The sequence below is a fragment of the Myxine glutinosa genome, chromosome 6 (genome assembly GCF_964187855.1).
Source record: "Myxine glutinosa chromosome 6, kmMyxGlut1.1, whole genome shotgun sequence".
NCBI lineage: Eukaryota > Metazoa > Chordata > Myxini > Myxiniformes > Myxinidae > Myxine > Myxine glutinosa.
In genome coordinates, this window is record NC_136266.1 from 105075125 (window position 1) to 105099421 (window position 24297).

Consider the following 24297-nt stretch of genomic DNA (forward strand, 5'->3'; position numbering starts at 1 on the left):
ACAGGTCGCACAAGATCTGCCTGCAACCCTCGTATGGTTAAACTGCCAAAATCAAGATTCTCTGCTCACTTTCACTCCTTCATTTCTCTTTTCTCCCTCCTCTGGAACAAACTCCCTCACTCTCTTCAATCCCACTCCTCCCTCCAGGTCTTTAAAACGGCTGTTCACCACCATCTCTTATCTTCCCCAATCCAAAACCTTGATCTTTTCTACCCCCGCTAATTTCACCCCAAATCCACTTTTTTGAGGTGACTTTTGACTTCTTTCCTGGAAGTCCTTGGTGTCCTTGCGTTTTATACCTATCCTGCCTCCCCCCAGGCCCTCTCCCTCCAAAAACATCTCCCGATGTCCCTGCTCTCAAATGTTGTGTTTGTGTGCTTCCTCCCCTTCTCTCCCCATCTTGTCGACCGCTCCCCTTTTTATATACTTTGTTTGCTTGTTTGTTTGATAAATGTTAGCTCTTTCACGAGCCTCGACTCTGTATACAAAAAAAAAAAGAGAAAAAAAAAAGTAGATTTTGAAAGTTTTATTTTTAAATCCAATATGGTGACCGATGACTTTTTTTCTTTCTTTTTTTTTGCAAACCTTTATCTCAATGGTGAGGTGATCAGATTTGTAAAATTTCACATTGATCTGTTCAGAGGTTCTTGAGAAAATGTTTCAAGTTTACGACGTCATAGGCAATGGTAGCCAATGTAAGTCAAGATTGTAAAAACAAAATTTATGATGCACTAAGTTACATGGGTATATATAATGAGTTAAAGTTTTGTTGAGCTAACTCTAGCGGTTTTCTCAGAATCGTCTTCACAAATTTAGTGAGAATAATAATAATCCTTACAAGAACAATAGGCTTCCAGTGGGTGGAAGCCAAATTAAAGAAAACCCTGTAAGTATAACCCATAAAGTTTGGTTTAATTTGCTTCCTTTTATGTAGCTGTTGCCCATTATCTCATGCATTTTGTATAGAATTGGCAAAAATGATGTTAAGATGTGAATTTTTGAGGAGGGTATTCAGTCTTTCTTTTTGAGGAGGGTATATCCAGGTCTTTAAAACAACTGTTCACCACCATCTATTATCTTCCCCCATCAAAAACCTTGATATTTTCTACCTCCGTTAATTCACCCCAGATCCACTTTTCTGAAATACCGACTTCTTTCCTGGAAGTCCATGTGTTTTTTTATTTTACCTCTCCCACCCTCCCCCCCCCCCCCCCCTTCCCACGCCTCCTCCCCCCCCAAGCCCTCCACCTCCCACAGATCTCCAGATGTCCCTGCTCTCAAATGTTGTACTTGTGTGCTTCCCCCTCTCTCCCCATCTTGTCCCCCGCTCCCTTTTAATTTGTCTTATGTGTCCGTTTTTTTTTTTTTGGCATTAATGTTAGCTCTTACATGAGCCTCGATCTTGTATACAAAAAAAGGGTAATAGTTGAAGGGCCTGGTTGGCATTTGGTTAGCCAACCATGAAAAATGATATTTTGCTGTTGGAACTCCATGAAGATTCCACGTTATTTAATGCATTGCAAGATTAAAGTGTGAAAATTACTTTTTGGTATCACAGATTGATGGCAATCCGCTGCTGAAATCTGCTGGCTTGCAATTTGCTTTACGAGCTTGCACCACTGACATGGTAGATGCCAGGAGCAAACAATTTTACATTCAGGCATGTCACTGAACACCACATGCTGTGAGACCCAAAGACTCAAAATACATTAAAGACCCAAAACACGAAAAAGACCACGAAGACCCCAGAGACCCAAAATATCCCAAAGACCAAAAAAAAAATCGAGAAGACCAAAAAGTCCCTGAAGACCCTTAACGACCCCACAACCAAACAATCCAAAAGACCCTGAGGACCCAGTGGAACCCAAATTACCCCAAAGACCAAAATACCCAGATGACCGAAAAGACCCGGAGGACCCAAATGACCCAGAGGACACAAAACACCCAAAAGATCCCAAGGATGCAAAAGCTTGAACACCCAAAAGTCTCAAATGAAGCAGAGGACCCAAAAGACCCCGAGGACTCCGAATACCCAAAAGAAGAGTAATTATGTCTCTAATACATCGGAATTGTAGATGGTGGCTTGCAATCCGAGCCTCAAGGTCGGTGTATGGAAGCAGTTTTTTTTTTTTTTATCACAATAAATACAAGGCACAGGGAGGTGACATTCGCTGAATGTGACGTGCAAAGTGCGCAGAGTAAACAGTGTCCATTTACGTCTGTAAGATATCTAATAAATAAAGAAGATAAAAGCATATCTGACACTAGGCCGAGGCTTCAGACTTTGGCACGCTCATGTGGCTGCACCATCAAATAAACTGCTCCAACCCGTCATTTGTGACGGGCTTTATACTAGTATATTATAAAACAGGAGTGTCCGTCCGTCTGTCCCTGAACTCCCTCAGTTTTGGGGCTTGCCCTGCTAAGTGCTTCAGGAGGGATTCGGTCCTAATTTAGGAGGTGCTTCTGTGCAACGTTTTGGGGTCCCAACGGGTGTTGTAAGATAGATGGGAGGTTTCATAAATTCATCAATAAAATTATGATTTTGAGTTTCAATCCATACAAAGCCGCTCCTGATCCGGAAGTAAATGCATATTCACGGACATTCGCTGGTTTGATAATATCTCAAAACACCTGTGATTTTGAGTTTCTGCCCGAGCGATGCTGCTTTTATCCATCCTAAGGTGGGTGGGAGGTTTCATAAATTTCTCAATACAATTATGACTGACTTTCGATCCGTAGAAAGTGTTTCGTATCCGCCCTTTCTCACCAGCAGATTCGTCTATTGGTTATCATGGCAGAATGGCGTTGACCTTTGTTTACTTCACAAGTGTTTGTAACATTGTTTTGTTATATTAATGCTATAGTATCAATTTGTGATTGGAATTATGCTGTTTGGAATGAAAATATAGAGATTGAGTTCAAAGGAAATGATGTGAGAGTTTCCACCCATGACATTTGTGGATTCGCCATTGACTGGGCATAGAAACATTCAGCTGTAGTAAGTATTTATTTTTATTATTTTTTGCCCAAGCCCTTCACAAACCGGCTGTCCATGCTTGATGTTCGACTGAGGGTGGCACAGGAATGTGGAATTTATTGGTTCATCGTTTAGCATTCGCCGTTTCCGCATTGTCTGTTTGAATATGGCCTCCCATCCATCCGTGGCACAGTTACCTCGCTAGTAAGAAAATAATGATGGCACTTTTGACATACTTCATGTTGGTGAAATTATAAACTGCATATTTTATACTGGGATCAACATTTGTAAATGAGGTTTGAATGTGAGATCCCTGAATGACGAGGTATGAGAACAATTTGTCTATAGTTGGCACATTGTTTCCAGTCATCCATCGTTGATACTTGATGTTTCATGCACAGTGGAAGCTGCAGTGTATTTCTGATTTATCCGTTCTTTGGTTTCATTGATTTTGGAATGCAGGAACCCCTGGAGCTGGGACTCCCGACAGCTGGCCTCAGTACTCGCCAACACCCGATTGGCAAGCACTGAGATCTATAGCCGTGAGAGCCAGAGCGAGTAGTCCCTGCTGTACCTCGGAGACGGAGACCACACTTGAAGGGGAAGGAAGCCCAGAGCAGGGTGGAGAAGGTGAGGCTGTTGCAGGTTTACGAAAAGGGCAATTTGTGCACCAGTAGAGTTACAAATAACTGACTACGGTATATTTCTGGGTTTGCAATTGACTTGCACGGCATAAAACTTTTTAATAGTTTACATTATGGGTCGAAACTAGAGGGGACTTTAAAAAGCAGTTACACTGCTTAATCCATGATGCAATCATTATAAGTTTAACAGCTGCACAACACTCATATTTTTAGGATGTTGTGCTTTCCAATTATGGTTTAAACAAAATAGCATCCAGGAAACTTTTATTTTACATTTCCAATTCCATAATAATTTCTCTTTCAGCAAGATATTGTTACGGACACGGCTAAAGATGTTGCTTGACCGAGCGGAATGGCCGCCGTGTTCGCACAGTTTACCCGATTACCCCCAACTCACCCGATTCCACTCGAACGTTGGCCAAGTCGCGCTACGCTAAATCAATGATGGAAAGGACACAACGACTGGGATAAATGAAACGACGCAAGGGGTACAGTTCTCAAGACCTCCGGAGGAGGATATAATTAGTGGTGGAGAAAAGGGGTAGATTACAAGGTCGAGTGAGATAAAAGACACAGAAGAGATAGGCACTTAGATACAATCTTATCTATCCCAGACAGACCACAGACAAACGGAACAAGACTGACTTACACAGGGATTGATGGCAGGGAAGGACAGGCAGTCGATAGCACAAGGTGCACCTTGGCTCAGGGACAGGATACAGCACGGTCCAGTCCAGAGATGCGGGGAGGTGTCACAGTGCTCAGAGGTGGCGTCCTTCTCTCTCCAAGCTCAGCGCGCATCTGACGTCACCTCCCTCTTCCTGCGCATGCTCAGCGGGGAGTGACACGCCCTCGGCTCGTTGGCTCCGCCCCAGATGGGATCGGTCCGCCGCTTCTATTGGGTGCGGGGGTTACCGGGCTCCACCCTTGACGAGGAGCTGACCGCGAGCCCCTACTTGGTAACCCCGTTGAGCACATGTTCGATGGCGGCTCGTTGGAAAGGCCTGGTGCCCTCCCAACACCCCCTACCAACCAAGCCGGAGTGAGGACGCACACTCCCCGCGCCGCCGCCGCTGTTGTTGTTGTTGTTGTTGCTGAACCGTGAGGAAGAGCTGCGGGGAGGTATTGGGAGGTCCTAAACTTCCTAACGGTGCCATACAATCACATTCTGGTGCAACGAAGAGTCAGAATTAATGGAAACGAGTCCTTAACTGACATAGACTAAGAATAACTAGCAAGATGTCCTATAGTTGTCTACGTGAGATGCGGTGGACCTGGATGCGACATTTAATGGGGGAAATAGGGGGAGGTCGGGTCTACAGAGTGTTGTTTACAGAAAATGGGACTAGGGAATGGGGGATTGGGGATAGTTGGGAAGTATGGAGGAAATAGGGGAATATTTACAAGCGGATATGGATGGATGCCAATCCCATATCCGCAACATTGCACCCTTCTCTACCTCGGGGCGTCCCGACCCGATAAATTTTTACCTACGTTAGTGTGGCACTCAGATGTAGTTTCCTCTACTATTAACTCAACCCTGAGTGCGACAGTTTTACAGATGTTCACAAATGAGTAAATATGTCCCCCTGCGACGTTGCACCCTTCTCCTAACAGAAACACACCCACAGGATAACCGAATCGCGGAAAGCATCCTCAAACTAAACATACAGCCAGTAGGGAGCATTATTTACACAAGACTGATATTTACACTACGATCCAGGACCTGTTCTTTGAGGAACACATGCAGATGTTATGCATAGAGAGAGAGCACGCATGCCAGCATCGATACACCAACCCACGAGTGCCCTGTGGCCCTACGGCCTTTAATAATGTGCAGAGCACCCCGTCCAAGCATCAAAAGCACCACCCCATTATGTACAGTCAGCACCATCCGGTGCACCAATAAAGTGTTCAATAAAAATGCACAATCAAGTGTCCATGGTCACCGGTGGTGTCGCAGCCGGCCGATGTTCTGCCGCTGGTCTTGTCTTGGAGCCCACTTGGCCTTCTGGCTTCTTTAGAAATAAAGAAAGGCGCCAACCGCGTCCATTTCTAAATTGTGGCCGTCAGGGGGGGCCAACTATAAGTGGTTCACCTGTATGGCATAGGTGCCACGTTGACCCAGAGGTCCATCAACGGGTGGTGCTTGCCCGCAAAAGAACTGCGGTCCATTGTGGGCGGCCACCAAAATTGCGGTCCATATGGTGTGTATCGATCCAGGCAGCAAGCAGCGGAAGTACAGGCCCACAACTGCGGAGCCAGCACCTCTCTCTCCTCTCTCTCTGCCCCAAAGCCAGATCCTCGGAGGTGGGAGACAAAAGAAGACAAGTGAGTAAGGTGGTAAGGGCGCAAAAGTGCACGCAATTCAAGGTAATGCACACTGGGGGCACATGGGAACCAGGTGAGACAGGTATGTTCCTACCGTACGCCCCCCCCCCCCCCCCCACCAGGTAACCTACATTGCCCCTCCCTTACCCCTTACTGTATCCACAAAACACAACACTACCCATAAACATCTACTTTACACATCAACAAACGTCCCTACTGTCTTCCCCGTTCCTCCCATAAACCAAATTCGTCTTCTCTCCCTCCTAACCAATCAAATTTGCCATTTCCAACTCTCATCAACATTTGCCATCTCCAACTCAACATCAAAATTTGCCATCACCAATTCATCATCAGTCCCTCCTAGGGAGGGAGAGATGGAATCACCCCAATGTCTCATCCACGTCGTGATGCGTCTCACAAATCCAAACAGCAATTCTCCTTTCCTGCAACACAGAACAAAGGAACACAGGTGTGGAGTCATCATCATCACAGGTAAGTGGCTGCGTATGGTGCGACAGGTTCATCAATCCTAACTATTTCCTAAATGACTAACAACTTTACATTACCCGGGGTCTTTCCCTGCCAATCCATTGGCCAACCTACACTATGGGTTCTAAAAACCAATTCCCATTGACCAAACTGTGGTGCTTCTCAAGTTGGGGTCTCACTCCCCCGATTCATCACTCGGTGCCCCCGCACAATTTCGGTGGCTGGGTCGTGTGACGCTCCCAGCTGGTCCGCCCACCTGCACACCTCCACCACTGTTGTTGCCTACCGAGCTCACCTGCTCCTCACCCTAACCTAACTAACTGGGGAAGGCCCTCTCGCACTCTCACCCCCTCAGTGCCCTCTCTGGCACGGGCTGCCCGATCCACACCCGGGATCCTCAGGCACCCACTGACACTAACGGCTCCCAGAGCCCACCTGCGGCCTCACCTGGCCGACATCTAACAGTGGCGGAGTGCCCAACCTTTCACACTCATACTAACAGGCCACACGACCAGCCAATTTCACCACACCAATGCACCCATCCACAATACCATTCTGCAACCGCACCACAAATGCCAATCTCCAACCACAATTTACCTATACCTTCTAACTATTCTTTAAACTACCCTCCCCGGGTACTCGTGAAAAGGGGTCCACTCTTCCCCCATCCACACCTTCGCACCATGCACACCACTCCGTACCACTTACTCCAATTCTCTCCACACCACTCATTCTCTGCTCCATATATTCCACACACCTGCACTTGCACACCTGTGCTCTCATACTTGGTGCCGCCTGCACCCTTCTCTCCCCCAAGCGCATTCGCGCTGATCCACAACACTCACTACTCATACACTGCTCCACACACCTGTCCAGTTCTCACACAGCATCATCTCATCTAACTACTCCCCTCTGAAACTTGCGCTTCCCAGTCGTCCCTTTAAACTATTGCGCTCCCTCGTCATTATCAAACCATACTAATCTACCTGCGTCCCCACTACAGGTATCAGTCACTAACTAAACCTTAACGTTACCTAATGTCATCTTCGCTAGATCCCTACACACAATATCCTAACCCACCCGGGCTAGTTTTCACTGCCATACACCCCCTAATCTAGTGCTCCTTTGCCCCATTTGTGAGGGATGACAGAGTTGCCATCCCACCACATCGGGGATCTCCCACTACCAATTTTGCACATCAAATTTCAACAAATCAAAAATTTGCCAATCACTACCCATCATCTGCCAATCATTACTGCCAATCCTTTGCCAATCATCAAATTTTGTTTTTTTCTAATTTTGGGTCCAAAACACTAACCTCATCACCCGTCTACTTATTAGATCCTCTCGGTGCGCCAATTCCCTTCTAAAGCTCGGCTTCGTACAGCCGAGCAATGAATGCGGGTTGTTTTGTGCCAGCGGCTGGATGCGTTCCGCATTCGGTGCAGGGACGGGGGCTTACCCGTGCCGAGATCCCACGCACCACCTCGGCGCGGAGACATCCAATTGCCCGATCTCGACCTGCAGGAACGTCTCAATAAAAAGTGGTCGCCATGACGACCCTTCCTATCGGGCTGCCCGCTCCGCCTCGTGGAGCCCGGACGCGGCCGTTCCAAGCAAGGCACAGCGTGGATCGCGTACGGCGGTCCTTTCGAACCCGCCGTGGCTCGGATCCCCACTGGTTCTCGCGGCACGCGAAGCCCGGCACGCACCGAGGGCCCGATTCGGCTAAAAGTCGCTCTAACCGCTAACCCGGTTACCGTCGATGCCTCACGCATGCGCTACCCCTTTCTTGCCCATACATCCAGCTGTTCCCATGCTCCTCGTCGTACCTTCTCTAACACACCCAGGTACACTCATTCCACTCACAGCCTTGGTCACACACCTGACCACCGAACACTTTGGCACACATTCGTTGGTCGCACACCTCACCAACACACCTCTTTGCGCCCCTTCCTCGGTCACCTCCTCTGTGACAATCACAGGTGTGCTTTCACTCGCACACCCAACCACATGCCTCACGACCAACTCAAGTGTGCATTCCCACACACGCTCTACCATTCCAGGTGTGCTCCCTTTCTCACCTGTCACAACCAACTCACGCTCCGTGTCACTCTTACTACTCTCACCTCCACTCTTGACAGCGCACTCACCCTTACTCTCGACAGCGCACTCTTTCCTCATGCACCCGTCCGTTACACACCTTTCTCACGCACACTCTCCCGTTACACCCTCTGTAACACTCACCACAGGTGTACACTCTTCCTTACTTTTGACAGCGCACTCTTTCCCCATGCACCCCAGAGTCGGACTTTCTCGCACACCTCCTTTTTCGCACACCAGACCTGTCGCACACTTCACCAACGGCCTCTCATGAACACCCGGGTCCATCTCGACCCCCAAGCTCAGTAAATCACCTGGCGCATCATACGCACGACCATATTGGTCACCACTTACACCGGGTCCTCTTTCTCTTCGCTTCTCCTCCATCGCCTGCGAATCCCTCATCCGGTTAATGAGCACATCATCACGATCCGAACACAGACTTTGGACCAATTCTTTTACTTTCTCCTTTATCTCTTTCTTATCCTCTCTCCGTCGCTTCTTAATTTCGCTCACCCCTTCTTCCACTTCTTCTAATTTCTGCTTCACCTCCTTCATCTCCTCGTGCGCCTCCTCAAGCTCGTCCTCTAAGGCCACCTTGACCGTTTCTATGTGCGTCCTCACCTGCCGGTCCTTCGTCTCCATTACCTCTGTCACCTCGTCCAACCTCGTTGTCAGTCCCTCACGTACCATCTGACATTGCCTCTGTGTCGCTATCAAGTCATTTTTTATGTCGTTTTGTGTCGCTTTTAACCCTCCTAGTACCGCAGTGTTCCTTTGAACCTGCTCCGTTAGTTCTTTTTGTCCCTCCGTCAGCTGTTCCACTTCCAGCGTCAACTCCTCTATACCACCTTGCAATTTTACAGTCCCCTTTCTCACCTCCTTCTCCATGCGCTCCTTACAGTGCCTCACCTCCTCGCGCATTCCTCCGACCTCCTCACTCACACCTCTTCTGATCTCCTCTCCCATCACTTGCATCTCCTGCCCAGATGCCACCCTCATCTGCTCCATTTCCTTCCTGTGAGCATACAATTTAGTTTCTACCCCCATTCTGACCCCCTCTATCTGCTGCCCCATTTTTTTAACTTCCCTTTCCGCTTGGTCCCTCATGTCCCTCAATTTGCCTTCCATACTGTTTTCTAACCCCTCTAACCCCTTTTTCATCCCTTCCATTTGATTCTCTTGAGCGGCCATTCTGTTTTCTACCCCCGTTAACCCATTCTTTACCTCTTTTATCCCATTGTCTAACCCCTCACCGGTACCCCTCGCTTCGTCCCTCATTACCCCCAATTGCTCACTCTGAGCCCTCATCTCGTCCTTCTGCAGGTTGAGGGACGCCTGCATTTGTACCATAAATTGCTCCATGAGGGCCTGCATTTGGGCCATCCCTCCCACTTGTGCAGCGGGTGCGGCCGCCGTAGCCATGTGCGAGACGCCATTTTGCGCGCCCGCAACCTCGTGCGCGAGGACGCCATTTTGCGAACCTGCCGCCCTCACTGCTTCGCTCTCCTCTTGTCCCTCAATTTGGTCCTGGATCGACCCTGCCTCACTCTCCTCTACCGGAACCCAGCCGTCTTGATCTGCCATAGCGCGACTTTCAAAATTCGGGTTTTTATTTTAAAACAAAACAAATTTCACCGTTAATAATTTCGAGTGCGTGAAGCGCGCTTCGGGTCCAATCTCACTTCCTGACACCAATTGTTACGGACACGGCTAAAGATGTTGCTTGACCGAGCGGAATGGCCGCCGTGTTCGCACAGTTTACCCGATTACCCCCAACTCACCCGATTCCACTCGAACGTTGGCCAAGTCGCGCTACGCTAAATCAATGATGGAAAGGACACAACGACTGGGATAAATGAAACGACGCAAGGGGTACAGTTCTCAAGACCTCCGGAGGAGGATATAATTAGTGGTGGAGAAAAGGGGTAGATTACAAGGTCGAGTGAGATAAAAGACACAGAAGAGATAGGCACTTAGATACAATCTTATCTATCCCAGACAGACCACAGACAAACGGAACAAGACTGACTTACACAGGGATTGATGGCAGGGAAGGACAGGCAGTCGATAGCACAAGGTGCACCTTGGCTCAGGGACAGGATACAGCACGGTCCAGTCCAGAGATGCGGGGAGGTGTCACAGCGCTCGGAGGTGGCGTCCTTCTCTCTCCAAGCTCAGCGCGCATCTGACGTCACCTCCCTCTTCCTGCGCATGCTCAGCGGGGAGTGACACGCCCTCGGCTCGTTGGCTCCGCCCCAGATGGGATCGGTCCGCCGCTTCTATTGGGTGCGGGGGTTACCGGGCTCCGCCCTTGACGAGGAGCTGACAGCGAGCCCCTACTTGGTAACCCCGTCGAGCACATGTTCGATGGCGGCTCGTTGGAAAGGCCTGGTGCCCTCCCAACACCCCCTACCAACCAAGCCGGAGTGAGGACGCACACTCCCCGCGCCGCCGCTGCTGTTGTTGTTGTTGTTGTTGTTGCTGAACCGTGAGGAAGAGCTGCGGGGAGGTATTGGGAGGTCCTAAACTTCCTAACGGTGCCATACAATCACATTCTGGTGCAACGAAGAGTCAGAATTAATGGAAACGAGTCCTTAACTGACATAGACTAAGAATAACTAGCAAGATGTCCTATAGTTGTCTACGTGAGATGCGGTGGACCTGGATGCGACATTTAATGGGGGAAATAGGGGGAGGTCGGGTCTACAGAGTGTTGTTTACAGAAAATGGGACTAGGGAATGGGGGATTGGGGATAGTTGGGAAGTATGGAGGAAATAGGGGAATATTTACAAGCGGATATGGATGGATGCCAATCCCATATCCGCAACAATATGAAGGTCAGTTTTAATAACATTGGTTGTAATGCAATGACCCAACATACACGTTACGTCGGGAGCACTTGAGATTTGGACTGTGCACTTAGAATATGTGCTATATGATATTTTTAGTGTTAGTTTTGTTAAAGAACATCACCAACTCATGTTCATCCCTTGCCAACATGAAATATTATTAAGGATGTACCATTTGTTTTTGTTTTTAACGGCCAGGACATAATTGTGGATATGGTGTTCAGAAATGAAGGCACCACCAACTAGTATAGCTGCCCACCAGGCAAGGCTCACATCTGACATTTTGACCATTGACTGGTCTTCATTCACAGCTGTGCAGGCATCGTGTGCCTGGTCTTAGGTAGCCTTCCAAGGGGGAGGGTGGCATCATGTGACTCATATAAGCAAGCAGATGGTGTGAGCTAAACATCCACTGCCAGCTGTTCGTTGCTGCAGGTGATGTCCCTGACTCGGTGGCACACGACTTGCACGTGGAAAAAAAGTAGCACAAATTGTGTGCCGATCGTTCGGACAACACTGAAAAAGGACGAAACGAGATCTTCAGAGTAATGAGTCATCAGAAAAGGCCTCCACATGCCTTGTGGGCATGTTAGTCATTCAAGGGATAGACGTCGTGGCTAATTGCTCGTGGATGGATGGAAACGACAAACGTGATGTAGAACACATAACCACTTTAATTTCAGCCTTTTTTCTGCATTCCATTTTTTGTTTTTCAGTTGCCAACTAATGAAGAATTTCCATCGAATGTCCCATGCCCTTTTGACCCAATTATTTTGTGTACGCTAGATTCGTGTCCAATTCCTATGTGTGTGCTGGACCCATGTCTAATCCATGAGCGTATGCTGGACACATGTCCAATTCCTGTGTGTACACTGGGCATGGGCAAGTGCGTGTGTGTAAGATACAGGTGCGATCCGTGTGTGTACGCTGTACACGTGTACGATCAGAGTGTGTGCAATCAGTGTGTGTACACTGGATCTGTGTATACTATATTCAGTGGTTCCTGCTGCAAAGATGTAATTGATTTATGGACATATATATTATTATTTACAACAAAGGATTCTCAAATCCGCAACAATATCATATAAATGTAGTTTAACAAACACATTAAAATCACATCAACATAGAGGAAACATATAAATATATGAGAAACAGTATAGTGGATTTTCCACCAAAAGATAATGACAAATCAGCAGGAGAAGCCTCACCAAAAGAAATGTCAATCATCACACACATCTCGTTTTTTCATTTCTGTTCCTCACAATTCTATCCCTCTCTTTCATTCACAGACACACACACACACACACACACACACACACACACACACACACACACACACACACACACACACACACACACACACACACACTTAATTAATTGTACAGTATTGGTTGTTCCTAAACTTAAAAAATTTAAAGGATTGTTGTAAATGATGTTAATTTTACAACATCCCATATTCAACTTTATTTAAATTTTAAACCTCAAACATAGTTCCTCCACCTAAAGATCCTAAAGATCCTATGCAAAAACAGATCCTAGCAACTACAGACCAATCAGCCTTCTCCCAATTATCAGCAAAGTCATGGAATCCATCATTGCTTCGGATATGAAATCTTTCCTCTTCTCCAATGGCTTGATCTCTGATCATCAATTTGGTTTCAGACCAGGTCACTCTACTCTGGACATACTGCTTCTGCTGTCTCAACAATGGATGGAGGTCCTCAATGCCAAACAGGAAATTAGAGCTGTCTCCCTCGACATATCACGTGCCTTCGATACGGTCTGGCACCCCGCTCTGCTCACCAAACACTCCTCCTTTGGTATCCATGGAAATCTCCACGCATGGCTGGCGGGCTTCCTCTCTCGTCGTAGTCAACGTGTGGCCCTGAATGGGTTTCTCTCATCTCCTCTTCCTGTTCAGGCTGGAGTTCCCCAAGGTAGTGTTCTGGGCCCTGTGCTATTTCTGGTCTTCATCAATGATCTCTCTGACTCACTTGAAAATCCTCTCTATCTCTTTGCTGATGACTCCACTCTCTGCCACTCCATTCCTCATCCCTCAGATTGGCAGTCTGCAGCCTCCTCCCTCTCTGCAGACCTGGACATAATCACAGACTGGGCAAACAAGTGGAACATGTCTTTCAATCCTGACAAATCTCACACTCTTACGATGTCTCTCCGAAAAGACCATCTGGACAACCCTCCCATCTACTTTCTGAATGATCCTCTCCAAGAAGTTCTGTCACTCAAGCTTTTGGGTCTCACTATCTGCCATGATCTTTTCTGGGAAAACCACATTTCCAAGCTGGCCTCCAAAGCCAGTCGCCGACTGGGCATCCTCCGTCGTGCGCAGTCCTTCTTTGGCACACCTGAGCTCCTCACCACATACAAGGCTTTCATCCGCAGCTCAATGGAATACTGCTCTCCCCTCTGGGCTGGTGCTCCTGCCTCACACCTAGCTCGTCTTCACGCTGTTGAAACCAAAGCGTTCAGAATCATTGGAATCTCCCGCGATGACGCTATATCCGAGGACCTTTCACTTACTCGCCGCAGGCAGGTTGGTGGTCTTTCCGTCTTCTACCGACTCCTCTCCGGCCTTGCTCCCCCAGCTCTCTCTGGGCTCTGTCCCCCAAATATTCCTACAGGTCGCACAAGATCTGCCTGCAACCCTCTTATGGTTAAACTGCCAAAATCAAGACTCTCTGCTCACCTTCACTCCTTCATTCCTCTTTTCTCCCGCCTCTGGGACAAACTCCCTCACTCTCTTCAATCCCACTCCTCCCTCCAGGTCTTTAAAACGGCTGTTCACCACCATCTCTTATCTTCCCCAATCCAAAACCTTGATCTTTTCTACCCCCGCTAATTTCACCCCAAATCCACTTTTTTGAGGTGACTTTTGTCTTCTTTCCTGGAAGTCCTTGGTGTCCTTGCGTTTTATACCTATCCTGCCTCCCCCCAGGCCCTCTCCCTCCCACACATCTCCCGATGTCCCTGCTCTCAAATGTTGTGTTTGTGTGCTTCCTCCCCTTCTCTCCCCATCTTGTTGACCGCTCCCCTTTTTATATACTTTGTTTGCTTGTTTGTTTGATTTGTTTGTTTGATAAATGTTAGCTCTTTCACGAGCCTCGACTCTGTATACAAAAAAAATAAAAATAAAAATTGCAGATTTGGAAAAGATTATGGGGACATATCAAATGATTATGGGGATTATGGGGATCCAACATATCAAAGAACCTTGGAGTTTAGATATTACCATAGTGATTGTTTAGTTAGGTTACCCATCCTCATATCAGGGGGAAAGGAAATGCTTTGTGAATGTAGCTAGAATCTTCCCCATTGTTTTCTTCCTTATTCCCAAACCTTCATTTTCCTTCAAACCTCATTCCCAAAACTTCATTTTCCAACTCAGTATTCGAACCTCATTTCCAAACCCTTATTTCCCGACACCTGTGCTCGAACCGCCATTCTCGAACACCCATTCTCAAAGCTTTACTTTCCGACACCCGGACTTGAACGCCCGTTTTCATGCTCCATTCTCAAACCACGTCACCTCGCCAGTACTTCGACCAGATAATCGTCATTCCAGCATTGTATTTATCATAACTCTTCGCCATTCCAGAATCAGATCAAATGAGGCGCTTCCTGAAACGTGGTACTGGTAACCAATCCCAGCTTCTGGGTCGTAGTTGGTTGCCAAGTGGTTCACATCTGTCGGGGACGGTTCACATCATGGATTGGTCCAAAGCCTCGCCAATCATAGGACTCCCTCCCTGCATTCAAATTATTCTTGTACTTCGGTTGACGTAATTTTGTTCACCTCTTGGGGTTTTTTTTTTTTAACGGTGTAGCCCATATGGCAATGCCGTCTGGAACAGCGTTTGTCTGTCGTCCGGGGGTATGTACGCATACATGTCCCTTCCGCCGCCCTTTTGCGGGTTTATTCCCTTTAAAATTCGTTTTCTCTGCAAACGTTGGTCCGATTGACACTTTCGGAGTCGTGGACGGCGAGAGAACGAGGCCATTTGGTTGAGTTCAAAGCATGTTTATTCGTACAGAACCCAGCACACTCTGTAAAGCCCGTTTATCGGGTATGCAATCATGGCATTACAAATGGCGTCAAATCGCTCTGAAAGCTAATGCTAAGCCCTGCATTATGACATAGGACATTGGTTTGGAATATTGTGATCGGTGTGGATGTGATGGAAAGATTTCATGACTTGAATGTTAATGAGATCAGAAAACGAATGCAGGAGATTTTGTATGAATGTACAGTAAATTTTCTATTGTTGGAGAGAGTAGAGGGCAAATGTTTCATGGCTTTGTCCTTGTAATTCCTGGTTGGTCTGTTTTGCATTCCCATTCGCCAAACTAACACGTGTGCCAAACCAACACATTCGCCCAACTAACACAGGCAGGAATGTGTTAGTTTGGCGAATGTGTTGGTTTGGCACATGTGTTGGTTTGGCACATGTGTCAGTTTGGCACATGTGTCGGTTTGGCGAATGTGTTGGTTTGGCGAGTGTGTTGGTTTGGCACATGTGTTGGTTTGGCGAATGTGTTGGTTTGGCAAATGTGTTGGTTTGACGTGTGTGTTAGTTTGGCGCATGTGTTGGTTTGGCGCGTGTGTTAGTTTGGCGCATGTGTTGGTTTGGCGGATGTGTTAGCTTGGCGGATGTGTTGGTTTGGCGCATGTGTTGATTTGGCGCATGTGTTGGTTTGGGGCATGTGTTATTTTGGCGAATGTGTTGGTTTGGCACATGTGTTAGTTTGGCGCATGTGTTGGTTTGGCGAATGTGTTGATTTGGTGAATGTGTTGGTTTGGTGCATGTGTTCGTTTGGCGAATGTGTTGGTTTGGCGCTTGTGTTAGTTTGTCGGATGTGTTGGTTTGGCGAATGTGTTGGTTTGGCACATGTGTTTGGTTTGGCGAATGTGTTGGTTTGGTGAATGTGTTCGTTTGGCAATGTGTTCGTTTGGCAAATGTCTTGGTTTGGCGCATGTGTTTGTTTGGCGCATGTGTTAGTTGGGCGCATGTGTTGGTTTGGCGAATGCGTTGGTCTGGTGCATTTGTTGGTTTTGTGCATGTGTTAGTTTCGCGAATGTGTTAGTTTGGCGCGTGTGTTAGTTTGGTATGTGTCTTGGTTTGGCGAATGTGTTGGTTTGGTGCATGTGTTAGTTTGGCGAATGTGTTGGTTTGGCGAATGTGTTGGTTTGGCACATGTCTTGGTTTGGCGAATGTGTTGGTTTGGCGAATGTGTTGGTTTGGCGCATGTATTAGTTTGGCGAATGTGTTGGTTTGGCGCATGTGTTAGTTTGGCGCATGTGTTGGATTGGTGAATGTGTTGGTTTGGCGAATGTGTTGGTTTGGCGCACGTGTTAGTTTGGGGCACGTGTTAGTTTGGCGCACGTGTTAGTTTGGCGAATGTGTTGGTTTGGCGCATGTGTTGGTTTGGCGCATGTGTTGGTTTGGCGCATGTGTTGGTTTGGCGCATGTGTTGGTTTGGCGAATGTGTTGTTTTGGCGCATGTGTTGGTTTGGCGCATGTGTTGGTTTGGCGCATGTGTTGGTTTGGCGCATGTGTTGGTTTGGCGAATGTGTTGTTTTGGCGCATGTGTTGGTTTGGCGAATGTGTTGGTTTGGCGCTTGTGTTAGTTTGGCGCGTGTGTTAGTTTGGCGCGTGTGTTAGTTTGGCGCGTGTGTTAGTTTGGCGCGTGTGTTAGTTTGGCGCGTGTGTTAGTTTGGCGCGTGTGTTAGTTTGGCGCGTGTGTTAGTTTGGCGCGTGTGTTAGTTTGGCGCGTGTGTTAGTTTGGCGCGTGTGTTAGTTTGGTGCGTGTGTTAGTTTGGCACCTGTCTTGGTTTGGCGAATGTGTTGGTTTGGTGCATGTGTTAGTTTGGCGAATGTGTTGATTTGGTGCACGTGTTGGTTTGGTGCATGTGTTAGTTTGGCGAATGTGTTGATTTGGTGCACGTGTTAGTTTGGCGCATGTGTTAGTTTGGCGCACGTGTTGGTTTGGCGCACGTGTTAGTTTAGCGCATGCCTTAGTTTGGCGAATGTGTTGGTTTGGTGCACGTGTTAGTTTGGCGCGTGTGTTAGTTTGGCACCTGTCTTGGTTTGGTGAATGTGTTGGTTTGGTGCATGTGTTAGTTTGGCGAATGTGTTGATTTGGTGCACGTTTTAGTTTGGCGCATGTGTTTGTTTGGCGCACTTGTTGGTTTGGCGCATGTGTTAGTTTAGCGCATGTCTTAGTTTGGCGAATGTGTTGGTTTGGTGCACGTGTTAGTTTGGCGAATGTGTTGGTTTGGTGCACGTGTTAGTTTGGCGCATGTGTTGGTTTGGCGCATGTGTTAGTTTGGCGAATGTGTTGGTTTGGCGAATGTGTTGGTTTGGCGCTTGTGTTTGTTTGGCGCTTGTGTTAGTTTGGCGAATGTGTTGGTTTGGCGAATGTGTTGGTTTGGCACATGTCTTGGTTTGGCGAATGTGTTGGTTTGGCGAATGTGTTGGTTTGGCGCATGTATTAGTTTGGCGAATGTGTTGGTTTGGCGCATGTGTTAGTTTGGCGCATGTGTTGGATTGGTGAATGTGTTGGTTTGGCGAATGTGTTGGTTTGGCGCACGTGTTAGTTTGGGGCACGTGTTAGTTTGGCGCACGTGTTAGTTTGGCGAATGTGTTGGTTTGGCGCATGTGTTGGTTTGGCGCATGTGTTGGTTTGGCGCATGTGTTGGTTTGGCGCATGTGTTGGTTTGGCGCATGTGTTGGTTTGGCGAATGTGTTGTTTTGGCGAATGTGTTGGTTTGGCGCTTGTGTTAGTTTGGCGCGTGTGTTAGTTTGGCGCGTGTGTTAGTTTGGCGCGTGTGTTAGTTTGGCGCGTGTGTTAGTTTGGCGCGTGTGTTAGTTTGGCGCGTGTGTTAGTTTGGCGCGTGTGTTAGTTTGGCGCGTGTGTTAGTTTGGCGCGTGTGTTAGTTTGGCGCGTGTGTTAGTTTGGCGCGTGTGTTAGTTTGGCGCGTGTGTTAGTTTGGCGCGTGTGTTAGTTTGGTGCGTGTGTTAGTTTGGCACCTGTCTTGGTTTGGCGAATGTGTTGGTTTGGTGCATGTGTTAGTTTGGCGAATGTGTTGATTTGGTGCACGTGTTGGTTTGGTGCACGTGTTAGTTTGGCGAATGTGTTGATTTGGTGCACGTGTTAGTTTGGCGCATGTGTTAGTTTGGCGCACGTGTTGGTTTGGCGCACGTGTTAGTTTAGCGCATGCCTTAGTTTGGCGAATGTGTTGGTTTGGTGCACGTGTTAGTTTGGCGCGTGTGTTAGTTTGGCACCTGTCTTGGTTTGGTGAATGTGTTGGTTTGGTGCATGTGTTAGTTTGGCGAATGTGTTGATTTGGTGCACGTTTTAGTTTGGCGCATGTGTTTGTTTGGCGCACTTGTTGGTTTGGCGCATGTGTTAGTTTAGCGCATGTCTTAGTTTGGCGAATGTGTTGGTTTGGTGCACGTGTTAGTTTGGCGAATGTGTTGGTTTGGTGCACGTGTTAGTTTGGCGAATGTGTTGGTTTGGTGCACGTGTTAGTTTGGCGCATGTGTTGGTTTGGCGCATGTGTTCGTTTGGCGCATGTGTTCGTTTGGCGCATGTGTTGGTTTGGTGTATGTGTTGGTTTGGTGAATGTGTTGGTTTGGTGCATGTGTTAGTTTGGCGAATGTGTTGGTTTGGCGAATGTGTTGGTTTGGCGCTTGTGTTTGTTTGGCGCTTGTGTTAGTTTGGCGAATGTGTTGGTTTGGCACATGTGTTTGGTTTGGCGAATGTGTTGGTTTGGCGAATGTGTTCGTTTGGCGAATGTGTTCGTTTGGCAAATGTCTTGGTTTGGCGCATGTGTTGGTTTGGTGTATGTGTTGGTTTGGTGAATGTGTTGGTTGGTTTGGCGAATGTGTTGGTTGTTGGTTTGGCGAATGTGTTGGTTTGGCGCTTGTGTTTGTTTGGCGCTTGTGTTAGTTTGGCGCATGTGTTGGTTTGGCACATGTGTTGGTTTGGCACATGTGTTGGTTTGGCACATGTGTTTGGTTTGGCGAATGTGTTGGTTTGGCGAATGTGTTGGTTTGGCGAATGTGTTCGTTTGGCGAATGTGTTCGTTTGGCAAATGTCTTGGTTTGGCGCATGTGTTGGTTTGGCGCATGTGTTGGTTTGGCGCATGTGTTGGTTTGGCGCATGTGTTGGTTTGGCGCTTGTGTTGGTTTGGCGCATGTGTTGGTTTGGCGCATGTGTTGGTTTGGCGCGTGTGTTGGTTTGGCGAGTGTGTTGGTTTGGCGCGTGTGTTGGTTTGGCGCATGTGTTGGTTTGGCGCATGTCTTGGTTTGGGGCATGTGTTATTATGGTGAATGTGTTGGTTTGACGCATGTCTTGGTTTGGCGCATGTCTTGGTTTGGCGCATGTGTTAGTTTGGCGCATGTGTTAGTTTGGCGCATGTGTTAGTTTGGCGCATGTGTTAGTTTGGTGAATGTGTTGGTTTGGTGAATGTGTTGGTTTGGTGAATGTGTTGGTTTGGTGACTGTTGGTTTGGCGCATGTGTTGGTTTGGCGCATGTGTTAGTTTCGCGAATGTATTGATTTGGCGCATGTGTTAGTTTGGCGAATGTGTTGGTTTGGCGAATGTGTTGGTTTAGCGAATGTGTTGGTTTGGCGCATGTGTTAGTTTGGCGAATGTGTTGGTTTGGTGCAGGTCTTGGTTTGGCGAATGTGTTGGTTTTGCAAGGACAACGGTCCCTGAGCTTTCGTTTATGGTGCTGGGATCGCCGGTTCAAATCCAATATGCAGTGTTTTTAGATGGATTACAAGGATATTCAGAAAATGAAATGGATAAATCACACACACTATTTCCTCAAGCCCTTATGCTGCACGGGATTCATGCACAAGCTGTCACTATGAGCCTTAGAATACTGTGAAAACCCTTTCAAATACTTCACAGCTTTTGGAATGCAATTATGGCTATTGTTGAAGAACAATGTAGTTCACCAAAGGAGATTTGTGACTGAATTAAATGAGATGTTTTTCGTCTGAGCCTGCTGGTTCCCAGATTTATTTGAATGGCTCAGGTAGGATGGTTCAGTTACAGCGCCTTCAGAAAATATTCATGGTTCATACCCCTTGACTTTCTCACATTTTTTGTTGCAGCCTGAATTGAAAATGGATTAAATTGAGATTTAAAAAATCTACAATGATCTGTTTTACTTTGTCTCTACTGAATCTGATCTGCACATAATACCCCATAATGTCAGTGTGGAAAAGAATTTTTTTAGAAATTTTTCAAATTTCTTTTAAATGAAAAGCTTAAATGTCTTCTTTTTATTATTTCGATTTGTTTTGTTTTGTTTTTCCAAAAAAATTAATATATATCGAGTCAACAAGTATTCGACCCCTTTGCTATGATCCTCCAAATTGAACTCGGGTGTATCCAATTTCCTTTGATCATCCTTGAGATGTCTCCAACTTGATTGGAGTCCAACTGTGGCCAATTCAATTGATTGGACATGATTTAGAAAGAAACACACATTTCTATACAAGGTCCCACAGTTGACAGTGTGTCAGAGCAGAAACCCTGCTATGAAGACCAAGGAACTGTCCATTGAACTCGGAGATAAAACAATTTCTAGTGTTGAAAGTTCCCAAGAGTACAGTGAGCTCCATCAGTAGGAAATGGCAAGGATATGGAACTACCCAGACTCTTCCTCGAGCTGACCGTCCGACCAAACAGCAACCGGGCAAGGATCTTGGTCAAGGAGGTGCTTCAGAACTTCAGACTTCCTTGGTTGAGAACGGAGTCCCTGCTGGAAGGACAACGGTCTCTGCAGCATTTTATAAATCTAGGCTTTTTGGGAGAGTGGCCAGGTGGAGGCAACGCCTGAGAAGAAGGCACATCACAGCACGCCTGGAGTTTGCGTAAAGCTCTGAGAGCCTGAGGCAAAATATTATGTGGTCTGATGAGATGAAAATTGAACTATTTGGCTTGAATGCAAAGGGCTATGTCTGGCGGAAACAGAGTACAGCTCAACCATCTAACACTATCCCTACCATGCAGTTTTGCAGCCTACCATGCAGTTTTGCAGCCTACCTTGCAGTTTTGGAAAACTAACCTGCAGTTTTGCGGTAGTTGGGCTCTGAATTTGTTCCGATTGCACATGCAGAGAGAAGCGAGATAAATCTCGAACAATGCGACTGTGTTGCCAATATGCCTCCGCATAGTCCCACAACAGGTAGATGCCATCATTCTGCATATGTATGGGTAGGGAATCACGTTTGTGAAGTTTCGTGTTGATCAGATAAGGTTCGTTTTTCTATCCAAGATGGCTGCCAAACCACGTGATCTATGACATCATTTCCAAACGATATGCAACAATGCTGTGAGATGATATTTGTAAAATTTTGCATCGATAGGGTGAGTGATTTCAGAGATATAATTATTTAATATATTCCTTCAATCCAATATGGCTGCCTACTACTACTATCCACTACTTTTTTTTCTTTTTTCTTTTTTTTTATCCAATATGGCTGCCAAACCATGTGACCTATGATGTCATAAATTTAATGTTTCAATACAAATGGGTCATATATTATCTGCATGCAGATTCAGATTTTTAGGATAAGGAATTCGTTAAAACATTTTTGGCTGGTATACTACTTCACCTCCGCATAGTCCCAAGGATCCTGGGTTTGAATCCTGGTTGATCGCTGAATTAACGCCAGGGGGGGTTGACTCAGCCTGTCATCCTTCCGAGGTCGGCTAATTGAGTACCAGTTCACTGGTAATTCCCTGTTTGTCGTTAAAGGCGGCAAAAAGGGTTGGCGTCAGGAAGGGCATCCGGCCGTAAAACATTGCTTCAAATAGGGGACCGAAAAACAACAACAACCACGGTTCCCGAAAAAGGCCAACCCCCGCTTCGCGGGGAAAAATGGCCTCTAAAGGTGGTTTTTTATACTACTTCACCTATGATGTCATCATTATCATGCTTTTGTTCCCCATTGGGAGGACTTGACAATGTGCCAAGTTTCAAATTTTTCCATTCAGCTGTTTCCGAGAAATATTTTTTTAATTATTTGCTTTTAATCCAAGATGGCTGCCATACCACGTGACCGATGACGTCACAATTATCATAAAAACATTCTGCATGTGTGTCACTCCTACCCTGAAAGTTTCCTCAATCGGACATATGGTTGCTGAGAAAAATGAGGTTTAGCCCGTACGGACGGACGGACAGACAACCCGAAAACAATGCCTCTGTCGACTTTGCCGGTGGAGGCATAAAAGGTTTTTTTACTCTGTTAGCCTGTCTGGCAATCAAACAAAATTTTAAAATCGTTCCAAGCAGAGCAAGTGCTGTTTTTAAAAGACATTATAAAGGACACAAACAACAGGCATGAAGAACTAATGTGTAGCGTGTTTGATAAGGTGTCGTTAAAGACACTGCGTCAATGGCAGTAAACTTCCGGAATACTTTTTTTTTAATATGAAAATTTATCCCCTCTGAACTGCGAGTGCCCACTCCCTCCAGACCTCCACCCTATCCTTTCCCCACCCTATCCTTTCCCCACCCTATCCTTTCCCCACCCTCTCCCACCCCTTCCTCTTCCTCATCCAACCCCTTCCCCTCCCTCTTTCTCCCACCCGCACTCTCCCTCTGGACTCCCACTCCACCCTTTATCCACCTCTCTCTCCAGACTCACACCTTCCCTTTCCTCATCCCAACTCTTCCCCTTCTTCCTCCTGCCATTTCCGCTCCCTCCTCCCACATCTCACCCAATACCCTCCCTCAGGACTCCCACCCCTTTCTCTCTCACTTCCTCCTTCCACCATACCCATGCCCCCTCCGGACTCCCACTCCACCACTTCCCTTCACTCCTCCCACCCCCCTTGAAGTCATGGTCGATATATTTATCCTTTTCGCCATGTAATGAATCCGGGGTGTGTTCAGTTACCAAGTTTTATGTAATTTTTTATTTATTTATTTATAAGTGGACCACTCTCCAAGTGGCTGGGTAAGCACTCAAGCAAGCATGCCATTCAAAACCATTGATAAGGAACGGCCAGCTTGGCAAGCGGCTTGGTAAGCTGCTTAGTAACTGAGCACATCTCTCTGCATGTGCTGGACGTCTCAACAGCATACATAATACATACAAAACGCTGACAAAAGACTCTTTTTTTTTAATTTATTTATTAAAGATTTCAAATATTAATCCTGACTTTTCTTGTAATGAAAACGTACCTTGCTCAGTTTTCAACGCGGTTTTAAAATGTGCATAAATTGAGAGGTGACGTCGAGTGTACATTTCAAGGTGTGCATTTCAAGGTGCACATGTGCATAAGTTATTTGAAGTGCACTTCCGAGGAGGTAATGAAGGCGTTGTAAATAAAAATAATATGCGCTGCCTTCGCTTTCTTTCCTCTGACACTTACCTACTCAGAAAACCCCTCCTCCCTCCATCCCCATACAACTCTCCGGGCCGTGTCCGTGCCTTTATTTAATTACAACAAAAATGGAATAAGCTCTAAAATCTCTTAATCTGAGCTGAATTTCAAAATTGAAACTGCGAAATTGAGCTTAGCAGCAGTTCCAACTGCTAGAAAGTGTTCCTTTGCTTAAAAACATTTTCTCCTGACGTCTCCAGGCGGTGTTTAGTATGACCGGGCATATCTTAAGCACCATTTCAGCGACGAGATTACTTTGAAGAGCATAATAATATAAAGGCAGCACTGACCTCAATCTTCTCAGCAAATGCTCTCGAACACCGCAGGTGAACTATCTTAACCCAGCTCACGTTCCCTGTTTGTTAGTTAACAATCCAACGCTTGGCAAATACGGTTAGTTATAAGAATCGGTATTTTATTAAAATTTTCTGATTGCACTCCAGATTTCGGCACTTGTTTAGT

General features: G+C 46.7%; 1 protein-coding gene across 1 annotated transcript in view; it reads left to right on the forward strand.

Annotated features, from left to right (window-relative positions):
• The window catches only part of TRIM37 (tripartite motif containing 37), a 181506-nt gene that overhangs the window by 155627 nt on the left and 1582 nt on the right, over positions 1-24297 (forward strand). The window contains exon 24 of the mRNA XM_068102237.2: positions 3443-3610. Within this exon, the coding sequence (XP_067958338.1) occupies positions 3443-3610 (168 nt within the window). The remainder of the gene's footprint in view (positions 1-3442; positions 3611-24297) is intronic.